The 15,638-nt window shown below is 41.2% G+C and overlaps 1 protein-coding gene across 10 annotated transcripts in view; it reads right to left on the bottom strand.

Moving 5' to 3' along the window:
* Positions 1-3,137: 3,137 nt before the first annotated feature.
* The window catches only part of LOC119503881, a 31,862-nt gene continuing 19,361 nt past the window's right edge, over positions 3,138-15,638 (bottom strand). For 2 of the 10 annotated variants that reach the window (XM_037795892.1, XM_037795888.1), the window contains 16 exons: positions 14,521-15,489; positions 14,296-14,417; positions 14,082-14,201; positions 13,824-13,881; positions 12,447-12,557; positions 11,987-12,163; positions 11,176-11,550; positions 10,365-10,682; positions 9,614-9,928; positions 9,473-9,535; positions 9,060-9,193; positions 8,828-8,959; positions 7,564-7,621; positions 7,384-7,464; positions 7,158-7,253; positions 3,138-5,506 (listed from right to left, as the gene is read on the bottom strand). In XM_037795892.1, the coding sequence (XP_037651820.1) occupies positions 3,624-5,506; positions 7,158-7,253; positions 7,384-7,464; positions 7,564-7,621; positions 8,828-8,959; positions 9,060-9,193; positions 9,473-9,535; positions 9,614-9,928; positions 10,365-10,682; positions 11,176-11,550; positions 11,987-12,163; positions 12,447-12,557; positions 13,824-13,881; positions 14,082-14,201; positions 14,296-14,417; positions 14,521-15,489 (5,012 nt within the window). In that variant the 3' untranslated portion in view covers positions 3,138-3,623. Of the gene's footprint in view, positions 5,507-6,039; positions 6,782-7,157; positions 7,254-7,286; positions 7,323-7,383; positions 7,465-7,563; positions 7,622-8,827; positions 8,960-9,059; positions 9,194-9,472; positions 9,536-9,613; positions 9,929-10,364; positions 10,683-11,175; positions 11,551-11,986; positions 12,164-12,446; positions 12,558-13,823; positions 13,882-14,081; positions 14,202-14,295; positions 14,418-14,520; positions 15,490-15,638 lie in introns of those variants that run through there. The other 8 variants (XM_037795897.1, XM_037795889.1, XM_037795890.1 and 5 more) reach the window with 8 other exon arrangements.

The following is a 15,638-nucleotide window of genomic DNA, read 5'->3' as shown; positions in this document are numbered from 1 at the left end:
CACACGAAAACAACACTCCCATAATGGGAAACCAGGAGACTGGGTGCTGATAAAGGACCTGAAAAGGAAGCACTGGAGGAAACCCAGATGGACGAGACCCCACCAGTTGCTCCTCCTCATCACATCTACGGCGGTTAAAGGGAGAATCAGCTGAACACACGCCAGTCACTGCAGGAGGGTGCCAACACTGGAGATGGAGGAGGTCCAGGGTGAGAGGCTCGGTCAGCAAACAAGCGAAGGAGGCCGCAGAGCGAAGGTCAACTGCCACTAACTTGAGGGAGAAAGAAGAAGACTTCAACGGATAACAGATGAGAACATCATCGTGTTTACATGCCAGCCCATAACACTACGAGGTCAACTCTTGACAAAAGACCCTGGCATCCTTTTAGAAGAACAGGCCGCGGTCTCAGAGGAACAACATGCTGCTTCATGGCTCTCATCATTGTTTTCAGTAAACAGAATGCTAAAGTCAGTACAACTGAGCCATTGACCATATGAAGGGCAGGATGAAATCTCTCTGATAACTTGAGTCAATATCCTCTCTGAACAACCACTGTCTGTCAAAAGCTAATCTACAGTACAAATGTAATACAATATACAGTTCACTCGGTCAGAAGATGGTTTATATCTGATATTATTGACAGTAAAGTAAGTCATCTTCAACAAACATGAATAGTTCTGCTGTGTTTACCATGATGATCGCTTGGAGTTTTAGAGGAAACAGAGCCCCAAAGCAGCCGACGAGTTTCTGCTGATAACCTCCTCTGGTTTACGACAACTCCTTCTTTAATGCAGAGGCCTTGTTTCTCAGGATTTATGGCTGCAGTTGACAGGTTTGTGTTCAGGCATCTGTGCCTGTTCCTCGTCTCTTGAGCAGTCAGTAACCTCCAAGTCTCGTGTTTTCAGACTTTAGAGACCTACAGCAGGAGGAAAACTAAAACAAACCTGTGACCCTCTGACCCGACACACTCTGAGAATTTACTCACTCAACTAATTTAATTCTTTACCAATGATATATGCTTATTGAACTACTAATGACACACAACTATTAACTAGTGAATAAATGCAATGATGAATGAATCAATGAATACAGCGGTAGGCATGAATGAATGAATGAATGAGGACCACCGTATACCACATAAATCAGTATACTACTTTTTCCTTATGAAAAAGTAGTATTATTTTATGAAATATACTTAGTGTAAGTAAATTCAAGTATATTTCCCCCAAGTATACTTTGTGTAGTAAATATACTAATATCAATGTACTAGTAGTGTACTTGTTGTGTACTACTTCAATACTTCTTGGGACTAAATTGGCCCACTTTTTAGTTTATAAAAGTATACTTTTAAGTATACTCTAAGTGTAAGAATAGTACATTTTGAGTACACAATTAGTTTACATGAGTTGTATTTTGTACTGCAACTACACCATGAACTACAAGTGAATAAGTATGCTGTTAGTTTAATAGTTATATACTTGTAGCTCACTTTTTAGTTTACGAAAACACACATCAAATTCTTCTCAGTTAACTAGTTACTGAGAAGAATTTGTTAGTTTTTATACTGCAAGTATACTTGTATATACTTGTAGCCCACTTATTAGTTTATGAAAGTATACTTTATATACTTTAACTTATAGTACTTAGCCGGTGATTTATGTGTTACATAAAGAGACTTGCTCCTTTTTCTATTTGACTTGATGTTTTGTGATAAAAAAAATAAAAAATGTTTTTCTCACGGTGGACAGAGAATACAAAAACGTAGAAAATTCTTGATGAATCAAAGTAAATTTGTATAAAAACATCTGTTTACAAACTCTCACACACTTTAATAAGCTACTCAATCGAACAGTGAGCACAACTACAAGCCAAGTATACCTTTCTGTAGGCCTATAAGGCAAGAATACTTAATTATGAATAAACTTTTATTTGGTAAGGGTTGGCCAGATGGATTCATTTATGGGAGACCACCAAGTGGGTGAGTATGTATCAAAGTCTCAATTGTCATACGTGTTATTTGCATTAGATAGCACCCTGGAATGCGGGGGTGTTGGCTCTATCTAATGGTGCTGGTCTGTGAAAGCAGCCCTGTCGTAAATTATGCTCCTCACCAGTTGGCACTAGTAAAACCCCTTTGATCATCATTCAGGAGACACTGGTGAATATTAGAGCCTGACTCACCAGGAGCATTGTTGGATGAGATTCCAGGCGGTGAGAAAACAGGCACTGTATTTAATTCATGAGGACATACAAAGTAGAGCTTGTTCCACATTACTTGTGCACATATGAAGATATGGCAGTGGCAGTTATAGAGAAAGAGAGAGAGATGTTGCTTTTTGCATCCTCTGTTCCATCAGAGGTGTTTTTGTGAAACATCTGCCTGTCCTTGGACTTGTTTTTTTTGTAATAAAGAATTGATTGATAGCATCTATTGAGTCTTTCTCCTCCATTTCAGATAGAAGAATTTCCCACACAGGTCTGACCTTGATGCACGACTTTAAAGCTCAAACAAATACCACACGAGGAGGAGGATCATCCAAACTTGACAACCTGACCTTGAAACAAAACATGACCGAGAAATGCTCTCTTCCCTTCCTCGACTCCCACCATAACTTACTGTCAGGAAGTGTGTGCATATCTCTCAAAGACAGGAGGGAGGCCCAGGGTTTTAGAAATATCCTAAACCAACAACAGACGTCCCATTTTTGCATTATAGGCTAAATGCTATGTGTTTATATTAAAGGAATTAACTCCAAAGAAAATAGTTTCTCAGTCTATTTGTGTCTGATCGAATTTGAAACCAGAGCCGGTACTTTAACGTTCCAGACAAATGAGGAACTGTGAAGTTACGCATCACTCCACTGAGTGGAATCAGAGACGTGGGTTTAGGTTTCGTCAAGGCCACTGGGGGATTTCGTGCGAGATAAGAGATGTGACACATCTGTGAGACTACATTATTTCATCTTAGAAAAACCATGTGGAAAAATTCTGTACGTCAAAATTCAGTCTGTAACCAAATTCTGCTGAAATTATTTTTGGATTACATTCGCCAGTTTTCATAATCCCCATTAGAAGCGATCTTTGTTCCCACAATAATTTCTGTGTACAAAAACTTAAAAAAACAAAATAAGTTTAGTCAAAGAGAAAAATAGAATTTATGGAAAAAAAATTCACAAAAAACATACAATATATTTCACATTCAACGTAAGATCTGTATTTTACAGGAATTTCATTAAAATGAAAAAAACATGAATATAAAACAACTAAAAAAAATCACATTAGATGAATACTGTGACATTAGAAATATTAAAAACTGAAACAAGCTACAGTAGCTTAATAGAACGTTTTACAAACTCAAAAAAAAAATCAAGTTTAACTTCATTTAAAATGAATGTGTATGTGAACACACAAACATATTGAAAATAAATGAACAATCTACACCTACTTTGGCACGGTGAGACATCTTCCCCTACTGTGCTGTGCGGCATCTTACTGATGAAGACGTGATATGTAAGACACACATCTGAACTTAATCATTTCTGCTAGAAAAAAATGTCTAACAAGTGTACTGCAGAAATAACTTGTTATTTACATGGTTTAACAGGTAGTTTCCCTACCACCACTACTTCTCTACAACATAGAACCCTCCGCCAGAGGCAAAAAAGGAGTTTGCAGGTGGCTGGGATGTGATTTCAGTATTGGCACCAGGTGGATAGTGAACGACTGGAGGGTTGACGTAAGTTTGAGGAACGTTCTGCGCTGCTACGTTGCTGCTGCTCTGCGTTGGAGCGACCCTGAGGGTTCTGTAATCGTTCAGGTTGATCATCTTTTGTGAACTGGTGGCTGGAGTCGTGACTGGAGCGGCGCCTCCGTAGGCCGCCTCACTGATCACTGTGCCGTCTCCAGCAGCCAGGGAAGTGCTCCTCCATGAGGAGTACTGCTGCGGCAATAACTGCTGCTGATACAACCCCAGCTTCACCCATTCTGGGAGCGCTGGAGCTGTTAAAATGTGTCCAAATGATTGCAGACTGAAGCGGGTTGCTCCTTGCTCTGGGTAAATCGGACTTGGGTTGGGCGCCCCTGTGGTGAACCCCTCACATTGGTATGAACTCTCAGTGTATACAGGAGGGTTGGCTGGTGCTGTGTAACTTCCAACAGCCTCAGTGGAAAAATAACCCGACAGTCCGTTTGCGAAATAAGCCATTTGTCTGTACTGACCGTATCCTCCTGAGGCGTCACTGGGGCTTACTGTTGCCCCTGTGGAGAAGCTGTGAGTGACCTGGTTGTTCACCTCAGTGGGGTCCTGTCTATTATAGCTGCCCATAAACCGCTGGTTATGGCGGTTTGACCTGACAGATACGATGGCGTTAATGGGCAACTGACGAACCCCAGTGCTGTCAGTCTCTGTGTTATCTCGTGGCTGTGGTATCTGACCTGGATTATCGTAGATGGGACTAGGGTGAGGCTGGCTTCCAAAGGTGCTCTGTGCATCGTTCTGGTTTTGTGGGTCACTGGGGTCAGCGGTGCTGGCAGAAGGTAACTGCGTGACTGCGTTGGCTTCAGTCACTCCGAACAAAAGGTCGCCCCTCGTGAAAGTGGAGCCCTCAGGAGATGAGGTGATAACAGAGCTGGCATTAGAGGCGACGAGTTGGTTGCCATGGCTCAAGACCTCAGGAGCTGCTGTTGAAAACATCTCCAGTGAGTTAGCGGAGGGTGGATTTTTTGTCACTTTAAGCATTTGCCACTTTGAATCCCATCTTGCTTGTTTTGTGGCCACATTAGATGTTGTCTGCACAGGCTCTGGATCCTGTCTTCTTTCCACACCACTTTCGGATGAATTGTTAGCGCAGGAGGTGGTAGTCTCGCTCTTGCCTGGAGCTGATGTGCAAGGAGACATATTTAGCTCAGATTTCATCTTTCTCAACAGAGCCATTAGGTCATCAAACTTTTCCATGTCTATAGCGGGTGTGTCTTGTTCATCGAATCCAGGTTCTGTGTCTTTGTCCATAGGAGACAGGAGGGTGGAGGTGGCAGCAGGTTTAACAGAAGTGGACTCGGAGGCTGATTCGGCGCTGATGGGCTGCAGCTCACTGCATAGTGCTGGCAGAGGGTCCTCGAGTTGGGGGTTATTGGTGCAAGATCTGACCAGTGTTTCAATAGATTCAACAGCTGCTCTTTTTCTGGTTGGAAAGTATTCATCTCTGGGAGACACGGACAGGGTTTGACTGGTTTTAGGACAAACAATAGAGGAAGATGGGGATTCTGAGTGCAGCTCCACCTGTTTCACTTGCAACTCGGGGATAGGCCTCTGGTGCTGAGAGACTGGCGGTCTGGGTTCTGGTTGCTCTTGGGGACTGAGACAGGTGCCAGCACCAGAGAACGGAGAGATGACAGGATCAGCCTTTGGGGAGACACGGGTCACATCCAGAGGACTTCTTTGTTTGACCCCATCCAAATCTCCATCCATCTCTTCCAAAGGATGTTTCTCAGTTTTTTGTTTTGCTCCTAAGAGAGACAGCGGAGAAGGAATGAGAGAACACAAGAAAAAACAAGCTTCAATGTATTACAGCTTAGAGAAAGGAAATGATAAGCCCCATTTATGAGTCCCATTTATGAGAAATTATTTCCAGTTGTGTCAGATTCAAAAAGTGAAGCAGCATTTCCCCTGCCTCATGCGGGGCTCCGGATTTTTGTTAACATCAAAGCCCTTTTTGATTTTCATTTTTAACCCTCTGCGACCCGCGGGATCGCAGGTGATGCCGACCGACTTTAGTGTCTTTCAGAGGCTGTATCAGGTTCCGTTTTAGAGCTAGAGTGAAGATACTGGTATCATATGAAACTGCAAAACCTAAGGAATTCATTGGTACCATGGCAAATTTTGGCGAAGAAAAACTAGCATGGCCATTTTCAAAGGGGTCCCTTGACCTCTGACCTCAAGATATGTGAATGAAAAAATTGAATTAAATGAAAAATGGGTTCTCTGGGTACCCACAAGAAAGATAGATAGATGGGTAGATGGATAGATGGATAGATGGATAGATAGTAACTTTATTGATCCAGAGGGAAATTCAAGTTTCCAGCATCACAGTTCCATAGTGCAAAACGTTTTAGTAAAAAGGCAGTAAAAAAGTTAGTAGTGCAAAGTACAAAAAAATATACCAGATGGGTGTCATGATTGATGACCAGCTAACCTTTAAGGTTCACGTGGCCTCAGTTGCTCGGCTGTGTCAATTTGCCCTGTACAACATCAGGAAAATCAGACCCTACCTATCAGAGCATGCAATTCAACTCCTGGTACAGGCTCATGTAATATCACGCATTGACTACTGCAACTCCCTACTGGCAGGCCTCCCTAGAGCGCAGCAGCGCGACTGGTCTTCAGCCAACCCAAAACAGCACACGTCACTCCGCTGTTCATATCCCTCCACTGGCTCCCAGTTGCCGCTCGCAGCAAATTCAAAACCCGGTTGCTCGCTTACAAAACAGCAACAAAACAATGATTTTGATGATACTGAGGATATTGAGGATGTTGCTGATGATGATTAGGATATGCATGATGATGATGACATTGATGGCTTTGTTGATAATGTTAATGATGACGATGACAAAAATAAAATAAAATCTCTACTTCTATCCACCCTGTGCATTGCCTGTCAGCCCCTGTGTCCGATCATACTTGAAGCTGCTGTTGGCACTTACTTACATTGTTCCTTCCTATCTAGATCCTTGCTTGTGTTGTACGAACTCTCAGATGTACGTCGCTTTGGATAAAAGCGTCTGCTAAATGAATAAATGATACAAACATTTAAAAGCACCAGAAAACATGAATACATACTTTTACATTTAAAAGAGACACATAATTGCCTAGAAGAAAACTACAAGTATTATGCAAGTCATACCAGTATCTGGTTAACTGGTAACACAAGTCATACATTTACAGTGCCAGAGTCAGTGCTCAACAATATTTTACACAGCACATACAGACTTAACATCAGTCATCACTGACTGCAATTCTGGGATACTTTTTCTGAATTAAATTTAAAAAAACTACAGGATTCTATTATTTTGTTCACCGTCAAACAAGTTATTCACCAGAGTGGACCTCAACCTGTTGGGGGGGGAACGTTAATATTGTAGACAACATGATAAATTATACCATTGTCACTTCTCTGGTCAGTCTCAAGTGCCTGTGATGGCTGCACCTCCGTGGGAAGAGATTCCTCTGGACTCTGCCGGCTCTCAGGCTGCTTGTCTGTGTAACAGAAAACCAAAACTACTAGCTTGCACCCATTTTCTGTTTGTATTAGTCACTTCAGCAAAGCTGTGTATACGAATGAGAAACAAATGAGCCTGTAACTAACTACTGGGCTAATGGGACTCACCCTTTTGTTGTGGACTAAAGATGGATGGATGAGGGATGGTCAGTTTCTTTTGTTTCTTGATTTCTTTAACCAATTTTAAAGCTACAAAAAGCAAATAGCACAGTTGGTACTGAATACTGTATACTCATGCACCCATGTGCCATACACACTGTAGACTTTGCAAATTAAGCGTGCTGTTACCGTCGCTGAACGAAGCTGTCCAAACCGGTTTAAACATCTCCTTTCCCAGCAGTATAACCTTTGGGAGAGAAAACACAAACAGAGCAACAATTAGCATACTGGATGTCTATTTCCACTTTGTACATTGTTTTTGCTTTAACCTGTCATTATGAAGTAAATGTTGACTGCACAATGTAATGGCCATGGAATAATGACACCATTGACGTTTAGATCAGTTCCGTATAAGTCTCGCTTTCACTATTTGATTCTGTATGCCACCGCGTACGATTTCCCGGCAAAATAAAGGCTTGATTTACAGCACAAAGGTAGTGTATCAACCATTGCGCAACCAAAACAGGAAGAGGATAGCACTTCTGTTTTCCCCGGTAGCTATCCCCAGTTACCAAAGAGCATCAATGTAAGTTTTTTGCAGTTACTATCCTGGAAATGGTGGACGGTGGAACAATCGAAGTTTGCATATTGGTGATGTCATCACATATTCATTTGCATAAAGTTTAGTGGTTGTCTCTGTTGCAGCGAGGGAGAGACCGCCTGCGTACGGCCCAGGAGGAGAGAGAGAGAGAGAGAGACCCAGCGCTGTTGGCAGAAGAGCCGTGGACTGCGATTACTCAGAGCACTCTATTGAATTACAATATAATTTTGTTATTTTTCCCTGATGGTCTGAATAAGTCGCAAAATTTGTCGCTAGTAGTAAAACGAAATGTTAATAATAATAATACCACTTGGAAACGCTGGCAAGTTGAGCACAATTTTGAAATCTTAAACATATCTTATCCACCATAAATGAATTCCTTTCAGTGCTCATCATAAATACAACAAATATGTTTAAATACATGATTAATAGGGGTGTCACAATATACCGGTATGGACAATAACCGTGGTATTTTAAAAATAAAAATATTGATATCATGTTAATAATACACATGATAATATTGTGTAAATAATCCAGCGCCTCTTAAATCATTTCATATATACAGTTATGGTTACAGACTCTCTCTCCATCTCCCTACACTCCTATTTTGAGTGTAATTCATTTGCCAAAGAGACAAAACACACAATAAACAAAGTTCACGACGAATTTCACTGATAGCATTATTTTTTTTTTTTGTAGATATTGCGATAACATTGATATTGTGAATTCTTTGGGCCATTATAATAGTTAAAGTCTGATATAGTGACAGCCCTAATCATTAACCATATCTTGCCCAAATTACCCCATGGACATTTGAGATAACATGCATGACACATGGACCTAACAGGTTACCTGCGCATCCATCTCGTTGAAACGCTCCTGTTTTGAGACCTTCTTGACGATACCCTTCAAAATGTTCAATTTCATCCATGGGAGCAGCAGCTCATCCGACCAGAAGTACAGAAAGCCAGGGTGCCGCATCCGCTGAAACACATGCATCACATCATATAAAAAAACGTGGGAGCAAATGTCAAATGCTTTTGTTGTTTATAAGTTTTGAATGCATTATTGAGACAACACTCACGATGAAGTTGTACTGGTGATCATCGCTGCGCATGTGTTGGACTATATCACGGCTGAGGAGCGTCTCACTGCAGCTCTCACACAGGTAGAATGTGCGCACAGTCATAACTCGACACTCCCACATTAATCCCAGACCTGTTGACGACACGCCGTCTTTAACATGTTGTATGCTTTTGTGAAATAAAATGAAATGATGGGATTGAAAAGGATTTGCTGTGCAACGCCTCGTTTCCATATAGCTCTGTGTACGTATGCAAATCAACCCGGAAGTTCATTCATTCCTATAGGGAGGCAAAGTCCCGCCCCGCATTTCCTTGCATTGAACACTAGGGGCCATAATCCGTATACTATACAGATTAAACGGACACATAACAAAACTGTGTGGAAACGAGGCGTAAGGATGGACACACCCACCTATGATTGGTTCATGTCCATTCAAGTATATGGACAAATGACTGCGGCCCTCACTGCTTTCCCCTGTGACAACCATACAAAATAACAACTTAGTACGTTAAAAGACAAAATAACGCAGACTCGTAAATGCTTAACACCTACCTATTGAAATCATTGGGAGCACTTGTGAGTGTTCGGATACATCTTGTGCTCTCCGTCTGGGTCCTGGTTTGTTCTGCTGTTCTGTATTCACTGTAGCAGCAGAAGAGAGCGGGTCCGGGTTGAGCAGTTTAACAGTTGATGCTTTCTGAGAGCCTTCCTGCACCTTCCATGTGTCCTGTAACTCTGGACGACTTCTCTCCTGCTGTTGTCTCTTCTCTGGAGTCTCTTGGCATGTATCAGGGGTTTTGGCAAAGCTGCCTGCAGCGTCGGTGGCAAGAGGAGGCACATAACACTTAGCTTTCACCATTTTGACTGCTGGGAGGTAGGGATGAGAGAGACGGTGGATTTGTTTGAGTGATGATTCAGAGGGACAATTATACCAACAATAGCACGGTTGCAAGGACTAACAATTAGGGCTGTCAAAGTTAACGCGATAATAACGCATTAATGCATATTCGATTTCAACGCTACTAATTTCTTTAACGCATCAATCATGGACAATCATGCGATTAATCACAATTAAATATTTTAATCAATTGACAGCCGTACTTACAATATAAGACACCGTATATTTAACTTTATGCACAGTAGAATCAGTTCATTTTACAAAATAACAATACACAAATGGTAACAAATAATAGTGGCTTAAACATATTTACTGTCAGAGCCAACCACTGTTATTAGTCCAGCTGTAAATATATTAATATTGGTTTTCTTGTTGGTGAATGTGTATGACATACAACAGACTTACCTGCAATGCCTGCGTCTTGAACACTACGATTTGCATTGGGCTTATTATTATTCGAGAACAATATTGAAATCATTGGGAGCACTTGTGAGTGTTCGGATACATCTTGTGCTCTCCGTCTGGGTCCTGGTTTGTTCTGCTGTTCTGTATTCACTGTAGCAGCAGAAGAGAGCGGGTCCGGGTTGAGCAGTTTAACAGTTGATGCTTTCTGAGAGCCTTCCAGCACCTTCCGTGTGTCCTGTAACTCTGGACGACTTCTCTCCTGCTGTTGTCTCTTCTCTGGAGTCTCTTGGCATGTATCAGGGGTTTTGGCAAAGCTGCCTGCAGCGTCGGTGGCAAGAGGAGGCACATAACACTGAGCTTTCACCATTTTGACTGCTGGGAGGTAGGGATGAGAGAGACGGTGGATTTGTTTGAGTGATGATTCAGAGGGACAATTATACCAACAATAGCACGGTTGCAAGGACTAACAATTAGGGCTGTCAAAGTTAACGCGATAATAACGCGTTAATGCATATTCGGTTTCAACGCTACTAATTTCTTTAACGCATCAATCATGGACAATCATGCGATTAATCACGATTAAATATTTTAATCAATTGACAGCCGTACTTACAATATAAGACACCGTATATTTAACTTTATGCACAGTAGAATCAGTTCATTTTACAAAATAACAATACACAAATGCTAACAAATAATAGTGGCTTAAACATATTTACTGTCAGAGCCAACCACTGTTATTAGTCCAGCTGTAAATATATTAATATTGGTTTTCTTGTTGGTGAATGTGTATGACATACAACAGACTTACCTGCAATGCCTGCGTCTTGAACACTACGATTTGCATTGGGCTTATTATTATTCGAGAACAATATTGAAATCATTGGGAGCACTTGTGAGTGTTCGGATACATCTTGTGCTCTCCGTCTGGGTCCTGGTTTGTTCTGCTGTTCTGTATTCACTGTAGCAGCAGAAGAGAGCGGGTCCGGGTTGAGCAGTTTAACAGTTGATGCTTTCTGAGAGCCTTCCAGCACCTTCCGTGTGTCCTGTAACTCTGGACGACTTCTCTCCTGCTGTTGTCTCTTCTCTGGAGTCTCTTGGCATGTATCAGGGGTTTTGGCAAAGCTGCCTGCAGCGTCGGTGGCAAGAGGAGGCACATAACACTGAGCTTTCACCATTTTGACTGCTGGGAGGTAGGGATGAGAGAGACGGTGGATTTGTTTGAGTGATGATTCAGAGGGACAATTATACCAACAATAGCACGGTTGCAAGGACTAACAATTAGGGCTGTCAAAGTTAACGCGATAATAACGCGTTAATGCATATTCGGTTTCAACGCTACTAATTTCTTTAACGCATCAATCATGGACAATCATGCGATTAATCACGATTAAATATTTTAATCAATTGACAGCCGTACTTACAATATAAGACACCGTATATTTAACTTTATGCACAGTAGAATCAGTTCATTTTACAAAATAACAATACACAAATGCTAACAAATAATAGTGGCTTAAACATATTTACTGTCAGAGCCAACCACTGTTATTAGTCCAGCTGTAAATATATTAATATTGGTTTTCTTGTTGGTGAATGTGTATGACATACAACAGACTTACCTGCAATGCCTGCGTCTTGAACACTACGATTTGCATTGGGCTTATTATTATTCGAGATCGAACACGAATGAAGCTGGTCTGGAATCAGGTCATTAGCTTCAGGCTCTGAACTCTTCACGCTCTGAGCTCTGTTGGACGGACCCACAGCAGGAGCTCCTTCCTCTTTTGAACTGGATTCTGAATTAAGAACAGCAATATATTAAAAAGTGTGAGTTTTATAATATAGGAATAGATATCTTTGGACAGATCTACACAACATTCCAACAACTGGTATGATGTAATTCCATACTTCCTCTAATAACGTCACAAAGACAAGAGTTTCTCTCAAGTTATCAAAAATGAAAAGCCAGAACATATCTCAGCTAGTCAAAGATTTAAGAAAATTTAAATGTATTTACATGTGGATGAAAAATACAGACACATTTCAAACATGGCGCTGAGAAAGGACACTTGAAGTTACCATCATCTTGGCTTGAAACTTCACATGGACTGGCATCAGTATCAGTTGTGGAAGTTGATGAGGCCCTCATCAAGTCTTTCTGTCTCATAATTGCTTTCAGTCGTCCTATAGCTGAGAATAAAGAGAGAGAGAGTAAATTACGACTATGATAATGACCGTATAAAACAATCCATAACAATAAAAATGAATATAAAAAGTTGATTGTTTAATCCTACATCACAATCACATATTGGACCAATATGTATACATGCATAGAGAATTATCCATTTCCCCATTTACAGCTGAAGATTAAGTGAGTGCCCATCTGAACTAAATATATCAAAAAAGAAAAAAGAAACTTTTATGCATAAACAGAGAAATGACATGCCTTATGTAAAACCACAGGACGTTTGTGTGGAGGTTGAGGAGTAGACACATATGTGTGGATAAAAGAAGAACAATGTATCCTACTGTAATTCAAGAAATGTCATAAAACAGATATCATGTGCATCCTGTTGTTCGTTACAGTTGATGATGTGTGATACTATTAGGGCTGTCAAACGATTAAAATATTTAATCGCATATTTTTTATTTGTTCAAATTGTACCCTTAAGGGAGATTTGTCAAGTATTTAATACTCTTATCAACATGGGAGTGGGCAAATATGCTTGCTTTACGCAAATGTATGTATATATTTATTATTAATAATCAATTACAACACAAAACAATGACAAATATTATCCAGAAACCCTCACAGGTACTGCATTTGGCATAAAAAATATGCTCAAATCATAACATGGCAAACTGAAGCCCAACAGGCAACAACAGCTGTCAGTGTGTTGACTTGACTATGACTTGCCCCAAACTGCATGTGATTATCATAAAGTGGGCATGTCTGTAAAGGGGAGACTCGTGGGTACCCATAGAACCCATTTTCATTCACATATCTTGAGGTCAGAGGTCAAGGGACCCCTTTGAAAATAGCCATGACAGTTTTTCCTCGCCAACATTTAACACAAGTTATTTAACGTCCTTCCTGACGAGCTAGTATGACGTGGTTGGATTGTTGGATGGATTCCTTAGGTTTTTTCAGATGATGCCCGGTGAAACCTCCGGTAGATCGATTACGTTAATGCGTTAAAGAAATTAGCGACGTTAAAACGAATGTGTTAACATGTTATTATCAAATTAACTTTGACAGCCATAGTTACTATATTTACTAAAGTACTATAGGAGCTGAGGACAGATGCTGATGATGGCTCTTGCTTGCAAACAATAAAAGCCTTTGTTACTGGGATATTGTGCCTGCTGGTATTTTGATTGCCGAGCATTTTCAGTAATGTCCCAGGACAAGTCACTTAGAATTAGATTTTTTGGGAGTTATTAGGATATCTTTACCTTTGTCCGCTGAAAGAGCAGCCAGCTCTTTGTAGTCATCAATGTTCACTTTCACTGTCTAGCAGAAAGAAAAACACAAACATACAACGGTAATTAAAAACCATCAATCTGTGCCATCTTATTTTTCCAATGTATGCTCTCATGTATATGTCATTTTTGCACATACTGCATTACACCATTAAAGCAGATAAACAACCACACACAGACGGTCCATTGATGGTCATTTTGAATGTGTGATGAGATTTTTGAGCCGCTCACCAAGAAGGACTGGGATCCTACATCTCTGTCGGCCTCAGCCAAGAGGGTCACTAACTTGGTCAATTCCCTCTGCAGCTCTGACGGCTTCAGCTCTGAAACCTGCTCAGGGGACTTCATTTTCTATTAAGAACATTAAGAGCACACATTAGCATCTGTAACACTGCCCTTCTTTACAAGATTCCTTCATTTTCTACGAGACTCATAAAGCACGCACCGCATAGTTATACTGGTGGGTAAAGTCGGTTACGTGACAGCGCCCTCGCAACCTGACTGAACATAGCAGACAGTAGACTTGCTTCTTTTCTCCACATTTCACTTTCATCAGCTGGTTTAAGCCTATAAAGTAAAGAAACAAAGCAGAGTTATGATTAAAATCAGAAAGAGGCCAATTCATTGAGACTTTATGAGGGATTTTCCCAGGATAAATAATAATACTTACCAACTTCAGGAGGGCTTGCACTTTGCCATTTCTTACTTGCGGGGTTGTGTGATGGCTCTGTGGGTGGATTCTTGGGCATGATCAGGCAGAGAGCTGCAGGTGCCTTATGAATATTTGGTGCAACATCAGCAGTTGATCCCACTGAACTCTTCATTTGTGCAGTCTTGACAGAGGCTTCAGTATTTTTACCTTTAACTGTCATTTTAGCAGTGGCTACGGATGTCACCACAGTACAAGACGCGACCACAGTTTTGGATGCATTTTCTGAATTATTTGAAGCGTTTTCCACTTTGGAAGCGGGTGCAGTTCTGCAGACGGCTTCACGCGCTGCTTTGGATCCTGTGTTAGAGGCGGCGGCAGCTTTGTATGATGTCGCTGTGACTTTGGCTGCAGCTCCAGTTCTTCTCTCCAGTGGTTTGGACAATGTTGCAGATTTTGTGATGGAGGTCACACTTGAGATGGTTGCACTAGAGGTGGAGGTGGTTGCAGTGCAGACAGAGATAGTTGATGTACATACGTAGGCGGTTTCTCTCAATTTCTTGGTGGCTGTTGTACAGCTGGAGGTGGCGGCTGTAAGTTTGGAGGTGGGTGCCGCCGATTTGGTGGTGTCTGGAGCACAATTGGAAGATTTGGCTGTGAACTTGGAGATGGCTGTCATGGACGTGGTGGGGGTGGTTACAGTAGAATCTGCTGCCGTTTCAGATGTCCCCTCTATTTTGGAAGTGGTTGCTATTTTTAATGGTCCAACAGTTGTGTTTGAAATGATTTTAGCTTTATCCTCACAAGGACAGGTGTCAGCGTTGTCAGCCGACTCAGACACTTTGATACAGGTCATTCTGACATCCTCATTTGATTCAGGGGAGACTTTGGCTGTATTGGAGGTGGTTTCAGTCACTGCAGACACGGCTGTAGTTACTGAGGATGGCTGTGACTTAGACTCTTCTGAATCACCATCAATCTCCACATTGCCTAGAAGATACATTGTTCACTATTAATATTGTGTTATAAAAAGTTCCTATTTCATAAGAAAATCAATGATGCTCAGGTAAATGTAAAACAATAAAATGTTATGAGGAATCAAAATATGATGACTAAAAGTGCATTCTTTTTTCTTTGAC

This window comes from Sebastes umbrosus, chromosome 15 (genome assembly GCF_015220745.1).
Source record: "Sebastes umbrosus isolate fSebUmb1 chromosome 15, fSebUmb1.pri, whole genome shotgun sequence".
NCBI lineage: Eukaryota > Metazoa > Chordata > Actinopteri > Perciformes > Sebastidae > Sebastes > Sebastes umbrosus.
The sequence above is the reverse complement of the archived record's forward strand: the minus strand, read 5'-3'. Positions and strand labels throughout refer to the sequence as shown.